The sequence below is a fragment of the Leguminivora glycinivorella genome, chromosome Z (genome assembly GCF_023078275.1).
Source record: "Leguminivora glycinivorella isolate SPB_JAAS2020 chromosome Z, LegGlyc_1.1, whole genome shotgun sequence".
NCBI lineage: Eukaryota > Metazoa > Arthropoda > Insecta > Lepidoptera > Tortricidae > Leguminivora > Leguminivora glycinivorella.
In genome coordinates, this window is record NC_062998.1 from 33,850,566 (window position 1) to 33,863,800 (window position 13,235).

Genomic DNA, 13,235 nt, shown 5'->3' on the forward strand with positions numbered 1-13,235 from the left:
CACTTTGCAATTTTTTTGCCAGAAAGTCAGAAATAATCTATTTTTCTTAGACATAAAAGTACACAGTGACAGTACACATCAAAATAAAAGTTTTTTTCTCGAGGATGTCATAATTTAAGCCCTTAGAAGGACGAGCGTAGTGAGGACTATTAAAAACTGTTAAAAAAAATTCTATTATTTTTGTGCTTTGTCCGATTTTGACAAAAAATGTGTCAATTGAAAGGTATTGTTTAATGTAATCGAAAAAAAAATTAAAAAAAAAATTGCTAAAAACGTGTAAGAAAAAATTAAAAAAACCTTAAATTTTCGTATCACGCTGAATAACTGCTAAGAACGACAGATAAGATATACAATGTCGATATATGAGTTTTTAAAATCAAAGACAAATAAATTCATAATTATAAACTGAAAACCGAATCGAAATCGGATCAGTAGTTTTTAAGATACAAGTTGCCAAAGTTGGCTTAGTTTGTTTATATGGTCGCTTTTAAATTATTCAGCCAAAAAGTCAGAAATAATATATTTTTCTTACAGCTAAGAGTATGCATTGATAGAAGACATCATAATAAATGATTTTCGCTGAGGATATAAAAATTTCATCCCTTAGGAATCCGAGCGTAGCGAGGTCTGCAACGAAAAACAACAAGCTCGGCTTCCTAAGGGATGAAATTTCGATATCCTCGGAAAAAGTCGTTTACTATGATGTCTACTACGAGGGCGGGATGATATGTAACTAGCCTTAGCCATTTAAAAAGTAAGAATTAAAAAAAAAACTGCCTCATTTTTATTACCGTGTCTCTGGCTATCTGTGTTCGAAATTTGAATTTGTTGGCGCGGATATTTTATTATTTTTCTATTATTTGAAAATTTATTGTGTCGCTTGTTTTCAACATGGACAAAAATGAACAAAGAGTTGTGATAAAGTTTCTTTATATGAAGGGTATGAAGGGGATGGATATACATGAAGAGTTAAAGAATGTTTTGGGTGAATGTGCACTTTCTTACGCCACCGTAAAAAACTGGGTGGCTGAATTTAAACGCGGTCGTACAAGTGTCGAAGACGAAGCCCGCCCTGGACGGCCGAAAACCGTTACGAGTCCGGAAATGGTCTCCAAAGTACATGACTTGGTTTTGGCCGATCGGCGATTAAAGCTATCTGAAATAGCTGACACTACAGGTATGTCAAAAGAACGGGTACATCATATCCTGAGTGAAAAATTAAACATGAAAAAGTTATCCGCCCGTTGGGTGCCGCGATTGCTTACACACGATCAAAAAATAATTCGGGTGCAAAATTCGAAGGAATGTTTGAGTCGTTTTCAAGGGAATAAAGCAGATTTTTTGCGTCGATTTGTTACAACCGATGAAACGTGGGTTCACCACTACACGCCAGAATCAAAAATCCAATCAAAACAGTGGACAGAATCTGGGTGTTCAGCTCCTAAAAAGGCTATGTCTGTAAAGTCAGCTGGAAAAGTGATGGCTTCCGTCTTTTGGGATGCAAATGGAATTTTAATGATAGGATTACCTTCCCAAAGGTCAAACTATAAATGGAGAATACTACGCAAATCTTTTAGATAAGCTTCATGAAAGTATTCAGCAAAAACGACCAGGCTTATCCAAGAAAAAAATAATTTTTCATCAAGACAACGCCAGGGTTCACACATGTGTTAAAGCTATGGCAAAAATCAACGAACTCAAGTACGATTTGTTGCCCCATCCGCCTTATTCGCCTGATCTCGCACCGTCAGACTTTCACCTATTCCCTAAGCTCAAAACTTTTTTGGGTGGACAGAAGTTTGCCTCCAATGATGACGTCATAGCCGCTGTAGAGGAGTATTTTGCAGGCCTCGAAAGAAGTCATTTTAAGGAGGGCATTGCAGCTTTAGAACGAAGATGGAATAAGTGCATTGAGCTACAAGGAGACTACGTCGAAAAATAAAATATTTTTTTTTACACTTTTATACCCTTTTATTTATTAGGCTAGTTATTTATCATCCCGCCCTCGTATCACCATGCAAAGCGGCTTGCTTCCATCTAAAAGTGCAGCTTTTTTTTCATAACTAGTATGACTACTGGGGCTTACGAGGGTAAACCGTAAAAGTCATGGAATATTTGTGCAATTATGGTTTTGACGTTTGTGATTTTGGTGACGTGTTCGTTATCGAGTATTCGAAAACGTCCAAAGTCATGGTAGAGGGTCTGATGTAATCCCTAATATCACTGGACGCGGCCTCGGGGCCTACGCAGTTCCCGCCGCCAGGAACAGATCTCGTAACTGATTTGATTAATGTTTCGAATAAATGCAGGAAGGTCCCATTTAGCATGTTTTCAGTGCAGCCCGTCTTACCCGCACCCGGGACTACTAGCTTTTATCGACTCGACGTCCCATTCTTGTTGTGTTGCGAATTATTACCCAAAGCGTATTTATTTGTCCTTTGTTATCCTTCATCAGATCAACATAGGAGGTATCATTATTACGTACGTACGTATTATTATTGGTACGTTCGCCGGAAGACTGGCATCACGCTGAGGGTGCAGCAGCTGCAGTCGCGCCGCTACGTGCACTTCAGCTCGTTTACGGTGCGTGTGCCGCGGCCGCTGCAGGACACCATCGCAAGCGCAGTTTTTCGAAGGTTCCGGGGCAACCTGTCGAACTCTAGGGACAGACGACGCAACGAAGCCTCGACGTTACGTCGTCTCCTAAATCTAGTTAATCTCTTGTTTATTGTGTTTCTTCTTTTTTCTTACTTTTGTATTTTTATTCCGTATTTTTGTTTCACAGTGCTTTGGTTTTACTATTAAGCTGTGTAAAGTATTTGAATTAAATAAATAAATAATTATTCTACATATAGCTTAACTTTAAAATTACAAAATTAAGAAGATGAAGCTAATTGTAAGCCTAGCACATGATTGCCGCGAGAGTATGTCGCCGGGAGATAGATGACACGTCTTCTTCTAACTGTATCAATGACATAAGGACGGATAGTCTATCTCGCGGCGACATACTCTCGCGGCAATCATGTGCTAACCCTGTTGGTCTGCAGATTTTAAATGACAATTTACACGTTTGCCACGTTCCCTCCCTAAAGGACTACTAATGTCTAATGTATGGCCTACCCTTCTGGAATGGAAAGCCACACGCATACACGCAGCTTTTGTTTTATAAGTATTGCTAAAGGGAAGAATACTACTATCGATTTAGGGTATGTATACAGTTTATAGAATCCGTATTATACGTAAAATAGCGATAATAAGTGGTAAGTAAACATCGTGGACAAAATATATCTGGCCGTCTGTTTGGAATGACTGCATGTTGATGGATTATACCAACATAACATACTGTAAAGTAGCAATTTATTGTAAATACACACGAGGAATATTTATTTATCAGATTTGTCTACAGTGGGTGACTGTTTGTTTGGGTACTAATAACAAACGCCACACTCTTAATGGACCGTGAGTAGAAATTATCACATTGTAATTAAATGCAAATACATAGTCAGTTAAGGTGCCATAGGTCAAATATAGGAGCTTATAAAAAGCGCTACGTTTTGAGACTACATTGATCTTGACGCTTTTCTCGAGAAAATATATTCGAATGCTGAGTTTTAGCTTTTGCTCGATTGCTAATTTAAAAAAAACACGAACATAGGTCTAAAATACACTTTCGAGAATTTGTAACAACTATAAGCTAAAATATGTCATGTTTAGCGGATTAGGGAAGCTAAGCTACCTATTTAAATTTAATCAACCAAACCCAAACCTTGTTTGCCTTAACGACTGCACTGGATACTTATAATATTTATTATCATAATGTCACAATATTAATTTTTATTTTTTTATAACTTTTGGATGTCATATCATGCTGCATGCTGCATAAAATATTGCTGTTAATTGTTGGAAAAAATATTCATAAGCCCATAAAATTATGTAAGTACGCAGCTTACGCTGCACTGCCATTCTATAACCAATTATCACATCATTGAGTTACCTGAATTAAATAATGAGAGTGTTACATAATATAATCCACTTATTTAAGAGCAGCAACAAGGACAGAATCATATTTAGTATTATCAACTAATTTTTTTCAGATTTTGAGACTGCCATCAATTTCCAAAACTATATGGATATTTTAATGTTTTAAGCACATGTACAAATAGTAGATTGTACAACAAGGGCATAAAGTGACCCATTTTTACCCAAGGCAATTTTTGGTAGAAAAATAGCAGACGAGGGTAAAAATGGACATTTATTGCCCTTGTTGTATACTCTGCTTGTCACTTCGATTGCGAGGAAATAATTATATTTTTCATGGCAATTTACACCACGAAATTGTTGTAAAGCGAAAGAACATAATACATAACCAATTCCCGCTTTTAAATTTTTTTTTTTATTATTTTCAACATGTGATCACAGTTTCAAACTCTTGGGTTTCTGCCGTCAAACATTTTCCGACTCCAATTTTATGTGATTTACTAAATTCGTCATTAAATTTAGTAAATCACATAAAATTGGAGATCACACAAAATACAAAATTCTAATAAATGGAGCAAAAATAATATAAAAAGTTTTTTCATTTTTTTATGGGATAGGAGCAAACGAGCAGACAGGTCGCCTGATGGTAAGCGATCGATTTTATTGCTCAGTAAAATTGTGCAATATGTTTTAACTGTTTGGCTGTTGAGACAGTTTACCTTAGTCTTAGAAGAAAATTTTACTTTATGCTCTAGAACATAAAATGCGATTTTATGTCGTCTACGCACGACATAAAGGTGCACTTTTTGAGCATGAGAAACGAAAATAATATTGATGCAACTCTTCAAATAGTGACTTTTGCACTTACAGCACACACATTAACTGACAATTGTAAAGTGGAACTGGTGATAATGGTTGAATGGGAGTTTCCGTGACGCGTGACGGATCGTAACGGTTTTCGATGTGTCCTCTAATCTGTCTCTTTCGTTTCTTGTTTAGAGTTTTCGAGTCATATTGTCGTCAATTTGTTATGATGACTTATTCCATCCAAGGAATTGAGAGAACTCCTCAAGCATACATTTTGTTTAAGAACCAAGAATATAAATTTGTGATAATGGTGTATGGTGAATGGAATGTGTTTTAAACTGTTTTGTATAGCTCGTATACTCAGACACGGATCCGTACGTGGGAATTTTACTTTAACCTATTGCTTTACATGTCAAGGTCACGTTTTGAATGATCAAAAATTACAAGGCCGCATACAAAGGGTTAAATATAATTTATAGGATGATTCAATGAGGAGGCACACTCAAAGTTTATGACAGATGGTCCTTTATAGTCCTTTGCACTTGCATTGCACAGATAAAGAATTTCATACGTGAGAGCGAGAAGATGATATGTTTTTTCTCTCTTTCACATGTGAATGACAGTGACATGCCTAGACACTTGCACAGGCACCGCCTGGCGGGATAAAATGTCAATGTGCCTCCTCATTGATTTCAGATACATCTAGCGGTTGGTGCGAGTTTTGAAGCAAATGAGCGTGTGTACTGTGTATGTTTGGCAAGTAGCGACATCTACACTGTAACGAGGTTACTACGTAAACATCAAGTGTTCACTTCAGAGGGCGCCTCATATGTACAATCAGCATCAATAGTAGCAGATGAAAAAAGGCACCAAAAGTATCTGACATCCTGAGTAACTTTTACATTTGGTGCAGTGCAACTGCTGATGATGGCCAGAACGGAACTCTTCAAATCTGAACGGCACGCTTATAGTGACTTGGGTATTTTTATACGAACAGCATGCACTTTCGTACAGAACAGTGACATTTGGTGCAGTGGAATTTCTGATGATGGTCAGAACCGAACTCCTCAAATCTGAACGGCACGCTTATAGTGACTTTGGTATTTTTATAAGAACAGCATGCACTTTCGTCCAGAACAGTGACATTTGGTGCAGTGGAACTGCTGATGATGGCCAGAACCAAACTCCTCAAATCTGAACGGCACGCTTATAGTGACTTTGCCATTTTTATAAGAACAGCATGCACTTTCGTCCAGAACAGTGACATTTGGTGCAGTGGAATTTCTGATGATGGTCAGAACCGAACTCCTCAAATCTGAACGGCACGCTTATAGTGACTTTGGTATTTTTATAAGAACATCATGCACTTTCGTTCAGAACAGTGACATTTGGTGCAGTGGAACTGCTGATGATGGCCAGAACTAAACTCCTCAAATCTGAACGGCACGCTTATAGTGACTTTGCCATTTTTATAAGAACAGCATGCACTTTCATCCAGAACAGTGACATTTGGTGCAGTGGAATTTCTGATGATGGTCAGAACCGATCTCCTCAAATCTGAACGGCATACTTATAGTGACTTTGGTATTTTTATAAGAACAGCATGCACTTTCGTCCAGAACAGTGACATTTGGTGCAGTGGAACTGCTGATGATGGCCAGAACCAAACTCCTCAAACCTGAACGGCACACTCATAGTGACTTTGGTATTTTTGTAAGAAAAGCATGCATTTAAGTTCAGAACAGTGACATTTATTTAGTTATGTTTGTTAAGCATATGTTTTGAAGTCAAAGTTTGTCAAGCTTCGATTTCTTATAATATAATCGGATTCATGAGGAATTGAGGAAACTCCTCAAACCTTAACGTTATACGTATATTCATTTGTGTTTCCATCTAATAATTAAAGCATTAAAAGCAGTTTTAAAAAATACTTACACATTTCTACATAATCCAACATTCGCAAGTAGCTTTCACCAGAACCCGAAAGGCGACGGTTTTTTTTTCTTAAAAATTATCTAAACATAGATCAACAATTAGTGGTCAGATATGTTAAAAGTTTAATTATATTTTCTGTGTACAGACACACATATTTTTCCGTTTAGCGGTTAAAAATGATGGTTAATTCTGAAGAGTTATTTTGTCCGGGTACTTTTGATGCTGACTGTACGAGAGTCTATGAGAGAGTGACTGTGTGTGTGAGAGAGAGAGAGTGAGATAGAGAGATAGATCAAAGAAAAAACCAAGTGTGGCATCTTTCGTTTTCCTAATAATTATCAGGTTCCGTGTTTCGTTAATGGTGAGCGTCAGGACCCCTGGACCACTACAGATATTTGATGTTTAGTACATACTAAAATTTAGTACCTATTTGATACTATTTGGTACCTGAGTACATATATTTGGTACCTCCACTGATATCAAAAAATCGAGCGAATAAAGTGGCCAGACATTCTGACGTCAGGATGTCTGGACCATTTTTGGTTTACATAGTTCTAGACAACACTACTAATTGATATCTTAGTCAATATTTACTACCTATTTGGTACCTGTCAATATATTTTTTTCAAATTTTTTTGGCGTACCAGAAAAAAGTTATGACGGAATTTAAAGTTGTGAGCCCGGCCGTGCCGTTGAAGTATGTAGCGCCAGTCAAAATAATAGAGGCAAATCCGCCTGCCCTCCTGCGCGTCAACTTAAAAAGGAATTTATTTTTAGACACTCGCACATCATCTCTACTGACTAGTGGCATTAATATAGTCGAAATATAAAAGTTATTTGTGTAATTACACTAGTTTTCAACTTTAAATTCCATCATAACTTTTTTCTGGTACGCCAAAAAAATTTGAAAAAAATATATTGACAGGTACCAAATAGGTAGTAAATATTGACTAAGATATCAATTAGTAGTGTTGTCTAGAACTATGTAAACCAAAAATGGTCCAGACATCCTGACGTCAGAATGTCTGGCCACTTTATTCGCTCGATTTTTCGATATCGGTGGAGGTACCAAATATATGTACTCAGGTACCAAATAGTATCAAATAGGTACTAAATTTTAGTATGTACATCAAATATCTGTAGTGGTCCAGGGGTCCTGACGCTCACCGTTAATGGCGTGAATCGTTTATTAAAAAAATACCGAGTAAAGCGGCTGCCGTGTGCTACCACGGAATGAACGATGTGTGGAGCGGAGAACTTAGTCCGGTTATCGGGAATCGGAATGTAGTCGGCTCAGTTAACCCGTTTCGATCTATTGACCACTTAAACGCGAATGTCTAAATTTCGGCTTCCAGCCTCTAAAGTCTAGAGACTAGAAGTTGAAATTTAGACATTTGATTCCAGCTTCTAAAGTCTGGAGGCTAGAAGTTGAAAGTTATACATTCGCCGTCTAAAGTCTAGACTATTGGCTGGGTGCGAAGTGGGTGGTGGGAGTACCACAAATCGATCGCAGCGCGCACCGTGGCCAAAAAAGAAACCCTCGGCAGACCAACTGTCACTTTTTACAGCGAAATTTACGTATCCGTGCATTTAAAGTAAAAATAAATAAATGTACGTAACGATACTTGCTGGACACTGGGAAAAACAGTGATCACAAATTTTATATACATGCACAAGCAAATTGGAAACGAGACCAACAAGAGAAAAAGTAAGTAAACTGACATACTTTTAAAATAGACGAAAAATTCTGCATTATTAACGACACTACAGGCATAAATAATCGTCTCCAATATATATGAAATGCGTTATTACCTCAAATCAGTTTACTTCTTTATTTACATTTCGTGAACTCAACCGTGAGAAACTCCGTGTGTACTTACCTGAAATTTATTGATTGTGTCATTTTAGACGGAGTTTAAAAAGGTGAATGTTATTATCGACACTATAAATGTACATGATCGAGTTAAACATTACGCTATTTCATTAAAATTATTTGTTTATTTACTAACTCTCCGTATTGACAGAAAGCCATTTGGCGTTTTAAAGTCGCCGTAGTTGTAACTGCTAGGTAATGCTGTCATCGTGCACCCAGCCAATAGGTTAAAACAATATGACTTACCGTTTTTCTCCTTTCAGCGCCATCTAACGGCAAGGCCTGACCAGGCACGGACGCTCGGCCGCGGAAGATGTCCATCATTTTCGTCATCGCGCTGGGCCGCCTCGTGGCTGATGCGGTTACAGTGTGGTAGTACTGTTGGACAAAAAATTTAAAATTATAATGGGACTCTTAGTAAAAATGTGGCACGTTGCCGACGTGCGATCTACATCCCGAAGCAAGTGCTTCCGTCTTTGGCGCCGTCAGGCCTGCCTCGAACCTTCTCTCCTCGTTTGTACTGGCGGGGAAGACTAAACGTAGTGGTAGTGAAGTACAGAAGAGTAGGTGAGCAGTTCCCAAAAACTTTGTACATAGCCACGTCAGCAAATTTAAATTGATCCTATTTTGTTACAAACATATAGTAATATAAGTAGACTTTCATAAGATATATACAGGATAATTGTTATAATAGGCTAGTTTCCTATACTTCAAATAAAATATTTTATGCAGTGCACGAAATAAAGCACCACATAATTAGAAGAAAAATATAGACAGTAGTTATTTTTAAACATAATTTCTATTTAATAAGTCAAAGAGAAAGATTATAAAGTAAATGAATTGACCGTGACGTCACTCCTCAGTATTTCATAGTAATTCCATACTAACAAATCGTTTTGACAGTTCATAAAAAGAAGCTGATTTGACTAGTAGGAAACTAGCCTATTAAGAAATTATAGATACTAGAGAACCGTAATGGCGAAATAAAACTTACGAAAAAATTCAATTCATCAAATAAATCTTGGTAACAAAATAGGAATACTAACAAATGATTTAACATTTGCCTTAATTTTTGGTACAAACTTTTTGAGAACTGCTGAGGTAGGTGCCACAGACTACACGTAATATAGCTCAGTAGAGTAGTTACCCTGGTGTCGCTGCCGGGGTGTGGATGAGCAGAGCCGTCGCGTGCCTTGACCGCGGGCGTGCCTGGCGCCGACGGACCTGCCTCCGTCTTTGTCTCCTCGGGTTTACTCGCATCTTTACTTGGGGTGGTCTTCGTCATGATCTGAAAATGTTGTGCTTATTTTAATTTTAACACACGTGCAGCACAGTCAAATAAATGATAGATAAATCGATATCCATTTATGAAAACTCTATGATAGTATGCCTTGTTTTTTTTTTTTTTTTAAGGTTTTTTCTGTGACATTGATGTATCAAAGCGGTTTGTTTAGGGTCTTCCCGAACCCATCGACGCGGAATCGGTTTTCGCCGACCAAAAATTGCTCGTTAGTATCAACACTATCAACATGCGTACGCTAGTAGCGTTCAGCGACGTGGACGCGTAACGGCCCGGCCACCACATTGGTCTAAGCGCGATAGCGGTGAGCGGCAGCCATACGTGCGAATGAAAAGTCCCATCGCTGTGTCTCGCTCCAATGTATGGCCGCCACTCACCGCTGTCGCGCTTAGACCAATGTCGTGGCTGGGCCGTAAGCGTCTTCATACTAACGGGCGATTTTTGGACTGGTTTGAGGAAACCCTTACAGAGGGCCTACCGCGAATCACGTGTTACTTCCCTATCGCGCTTACGTGCGAATTTACAAGTGCGACAAAGGGGTAATACCTCAAACAAGGTTCGCGGTACGCCCTCTTTAATGGTTAAGTGGCGCCATCTAAGCAAAGTTTTGTAATCTCACCTGCACAGCAGCTTTCACTTGTTTTATGATTGAGGGCTGCTTCTTGGTGTCACCGCGAGGCTTTGTTTTGAAGATGTCGAAGAGTGCCGGCCTGCGGCTCACCCCGGTTGTACCTTTGACAAAAAACGATTTTAGTTTCTGAGCGGAACTATTCAAAATGAGATTTCAGTGATGATTTACTCAATTCCATAACAATGCAGAAGTACTCTTGCTCTAAACCAAATATACGTAATTTTTTAACTTTCATCACATTTATAATATTGTTATTTTCATCGTCTTTGCCAGCTTCATCAAGTGATCAGTCTGTAAACATCAAGCCTTTGCATCCCATATAAACGTATAAATTTCTAAATTGCAAGTATAGGAGTTTCTTTACTGTCAAAAATCTCCTAAAGGAAAAAAAGCGATACATTCTGTAGAAATTACTGATGAGTATGGATAATTGTTACACAGCATAATAAATTGATGTACACTTTGTATATTGATGCTTTTGATACAAAAATTTAAATAACAACAACGAAGTTTCCTTTTTGTTAATACCCTTGTACCGGTTCGAATGACGGAGCCCTTTTAATATCGTACAAAAATAATCTGTATATTCTCAAGACTACTGTAACTAGTCTTGAAAATGTACGGATATTATAGAGAAAAGAAAAGAAATAATACAACGATCAAAACAGTCCAATATATTGCAGACGTATTTTTAACATCTGAACTAGAAATTGCAGCCTTGTACATATTTACCGCCCATTCTTTGGCGACGGGCGGTGCTTTCTAATAGGAGTCAAAGTAGTACTTAATGCTCTGTGGTGCAAATGATGTATTACATAATTTACAGTAGACTTATCAATTTTTGCACAGAATAGTTATACTATCAAAAAAGGACGGATTTTGCGGTGCAAATCCTTGTGTCGTATGGTCATCATATAAAGGTTACATACATACGGGCAGAGCACATGCAACTACTCAAGTTTCAGTGCCACTCTTGGTAACTAAGGGGTTGAAAGAAAACGAAATTGTGACATTGCATTGACAGGTTGCCTGCCTCTCGCCTACGCTACTATTTAAGCCATATCCCAAAGTCCACTTCTATGGCTCACGGGAAGAAAGGGGATGGTAAAATTCTTAACCTGTCACTGCCATATAAAGGTTAGATTTAAGAAATATGCGCGTTCACTGGATACACCAAACCTAGTGGTGATAAACGGGTACCTAATAGCTTGTTAGGTCCAGGTTGTGAAGGAGCCTGGCGTCCACCTTTTTATCAACTCAGGTGACGATTATACGTTATCTTCAAGGTCTGGCAGAGGCTTGAGCCTTGACAAATCATGGCATGTTATGTATGAATGGCAAAAACTGTAGACAGTTACCGTGTATGGTCTGCTGGTACATAGGGTGCGGTTGGCCGTCATCGTTGGAGGCGCGCCGCTTGCGCTCCCCGACCGACTGCGTGCTGCGCGTGATCGCCGCATCCAGCCGTTGCTCTGAAAATATACAAAAAACGCTCTCAATTGTCTGTCCGGAGCACACTATACAAACTGACATAACACTTTATGTTCTCGCGTTTTGCACACATATTTAAAGTCACTCACAGGTCGAGCGCGATTAAATAACATTATTTTACTTTTTTTCCGACATTTCGGCCAGTGCAACCTGTATAATATGAAAACTAACATAAGGTCAGTGTGGAGAAGACCGTCTACCCAGAAAGACCGTCTACTGGATATAACTTTTGTAAGTATTTATATATCTATCACTTCTTACACCTCCGAAGGTATATCAGTTTTTCATCCTTAATCCATTGGTCTTCAATAGGACGAACACTAGTTAACAAAAAACTTGATTCGTGTTTCGAACTCGACCATCGAGTTCAACAAGGTTACGCAAAAAATTCAAATAAAATATTAGCAGTTGGAATATTAATAATATTTGTGCATTATGTATGTAACGTAGTAATTTAATAATCGTTATTCCTGTCTAGTACAATTAATGCTCTTAAAACGCGTTCAATTTTTTTTTATGTCCTGAAATATGTAACTTCGAAATTGTGCCTAGTCGGAAAGACCGACATATAAGAGTAAGGCACCTTTTTTAGGCTTTATGGGAAATAAGTCGAGTTTAAACGGGTGTTGTAGGTTAATTTTAATTATAAGTTTCGGCTTTGCTTTTGTCTGGACCTGAAAAAGAAGGTTATCAACCTCATTTAAGGGGCACGGTCTTGCCTTATAAATAGAAAAATGCTGATATGCTGAAAATATCAACATTATTTGTTTTAATATCTATCACATTACTCCTTGTTATTACATAATATAACAATGAACATGATTTTGATTCTTATTTCCATATGAAATTACGCGACAACGAGCACTAGACGGTCTTTCCGTACTCAGCGCGTGGGGACGGTCAACCCGCCGAGCCTTAAAAAAAGTGATTTTTATCACATAAGTTAAATTTAATTCACCAAAGTATTATGAAAGCCGTGTAGAATATAAAATTTGCTATCCCATAGGACCATGCGGATCACTCCAGACTACTTTAATAGTCTAGTTTTATCCACTAAAACTTTATTTCAAATAAAGTATGCCGGTCTTGTCCACACTGACCTTATTTGCAAAGTTTAATAAGATTTACACATCAAGTTTTTAGGGTTCCGTGCCAAAAAGGTACAATAGGAACCCTTATTTACGGTAACATTGACAAATGTTATAAAAATTTGCAATTTA

The 13,235-nt window shown here is 37.9% G+C and overlaps 1 protein-coding gene across 2 annotated transcripts in view; it reads right to left on the bottom strand.

Moving 5' to 3' along the window:
- The window catches only part of LOC125240562, a 104,793-nt gene that overhangs the window by 76,871 nt on the left and 14,687 nt on the right, over positions 1-13,235 (bottom strand). For both annotated transcript variants that reach the window (XM_048148494.1, XM_048148493.1), the window contains exons 4-7: positions 11,883-11,996; positions 10,513-10,625; positions 9,741-9,881; positions 8,840-8,971 (exon numbers count right to left, since the gene is read on the bottom strand). In XM_048148494.1, the coding sequence (XP_048004451.1) occupies positions 8,840-8,971; positions 9,741-9,881; positions 10,513-10,625; positions 11,883-11,996 (500 nt within the window). The remainder of the gene's footprint in view (positions 1-8,839; positions 8,972-9,740; positions 9,882-10,512; positions 10,626-11,882; positions 11,997-13,235) is intronic.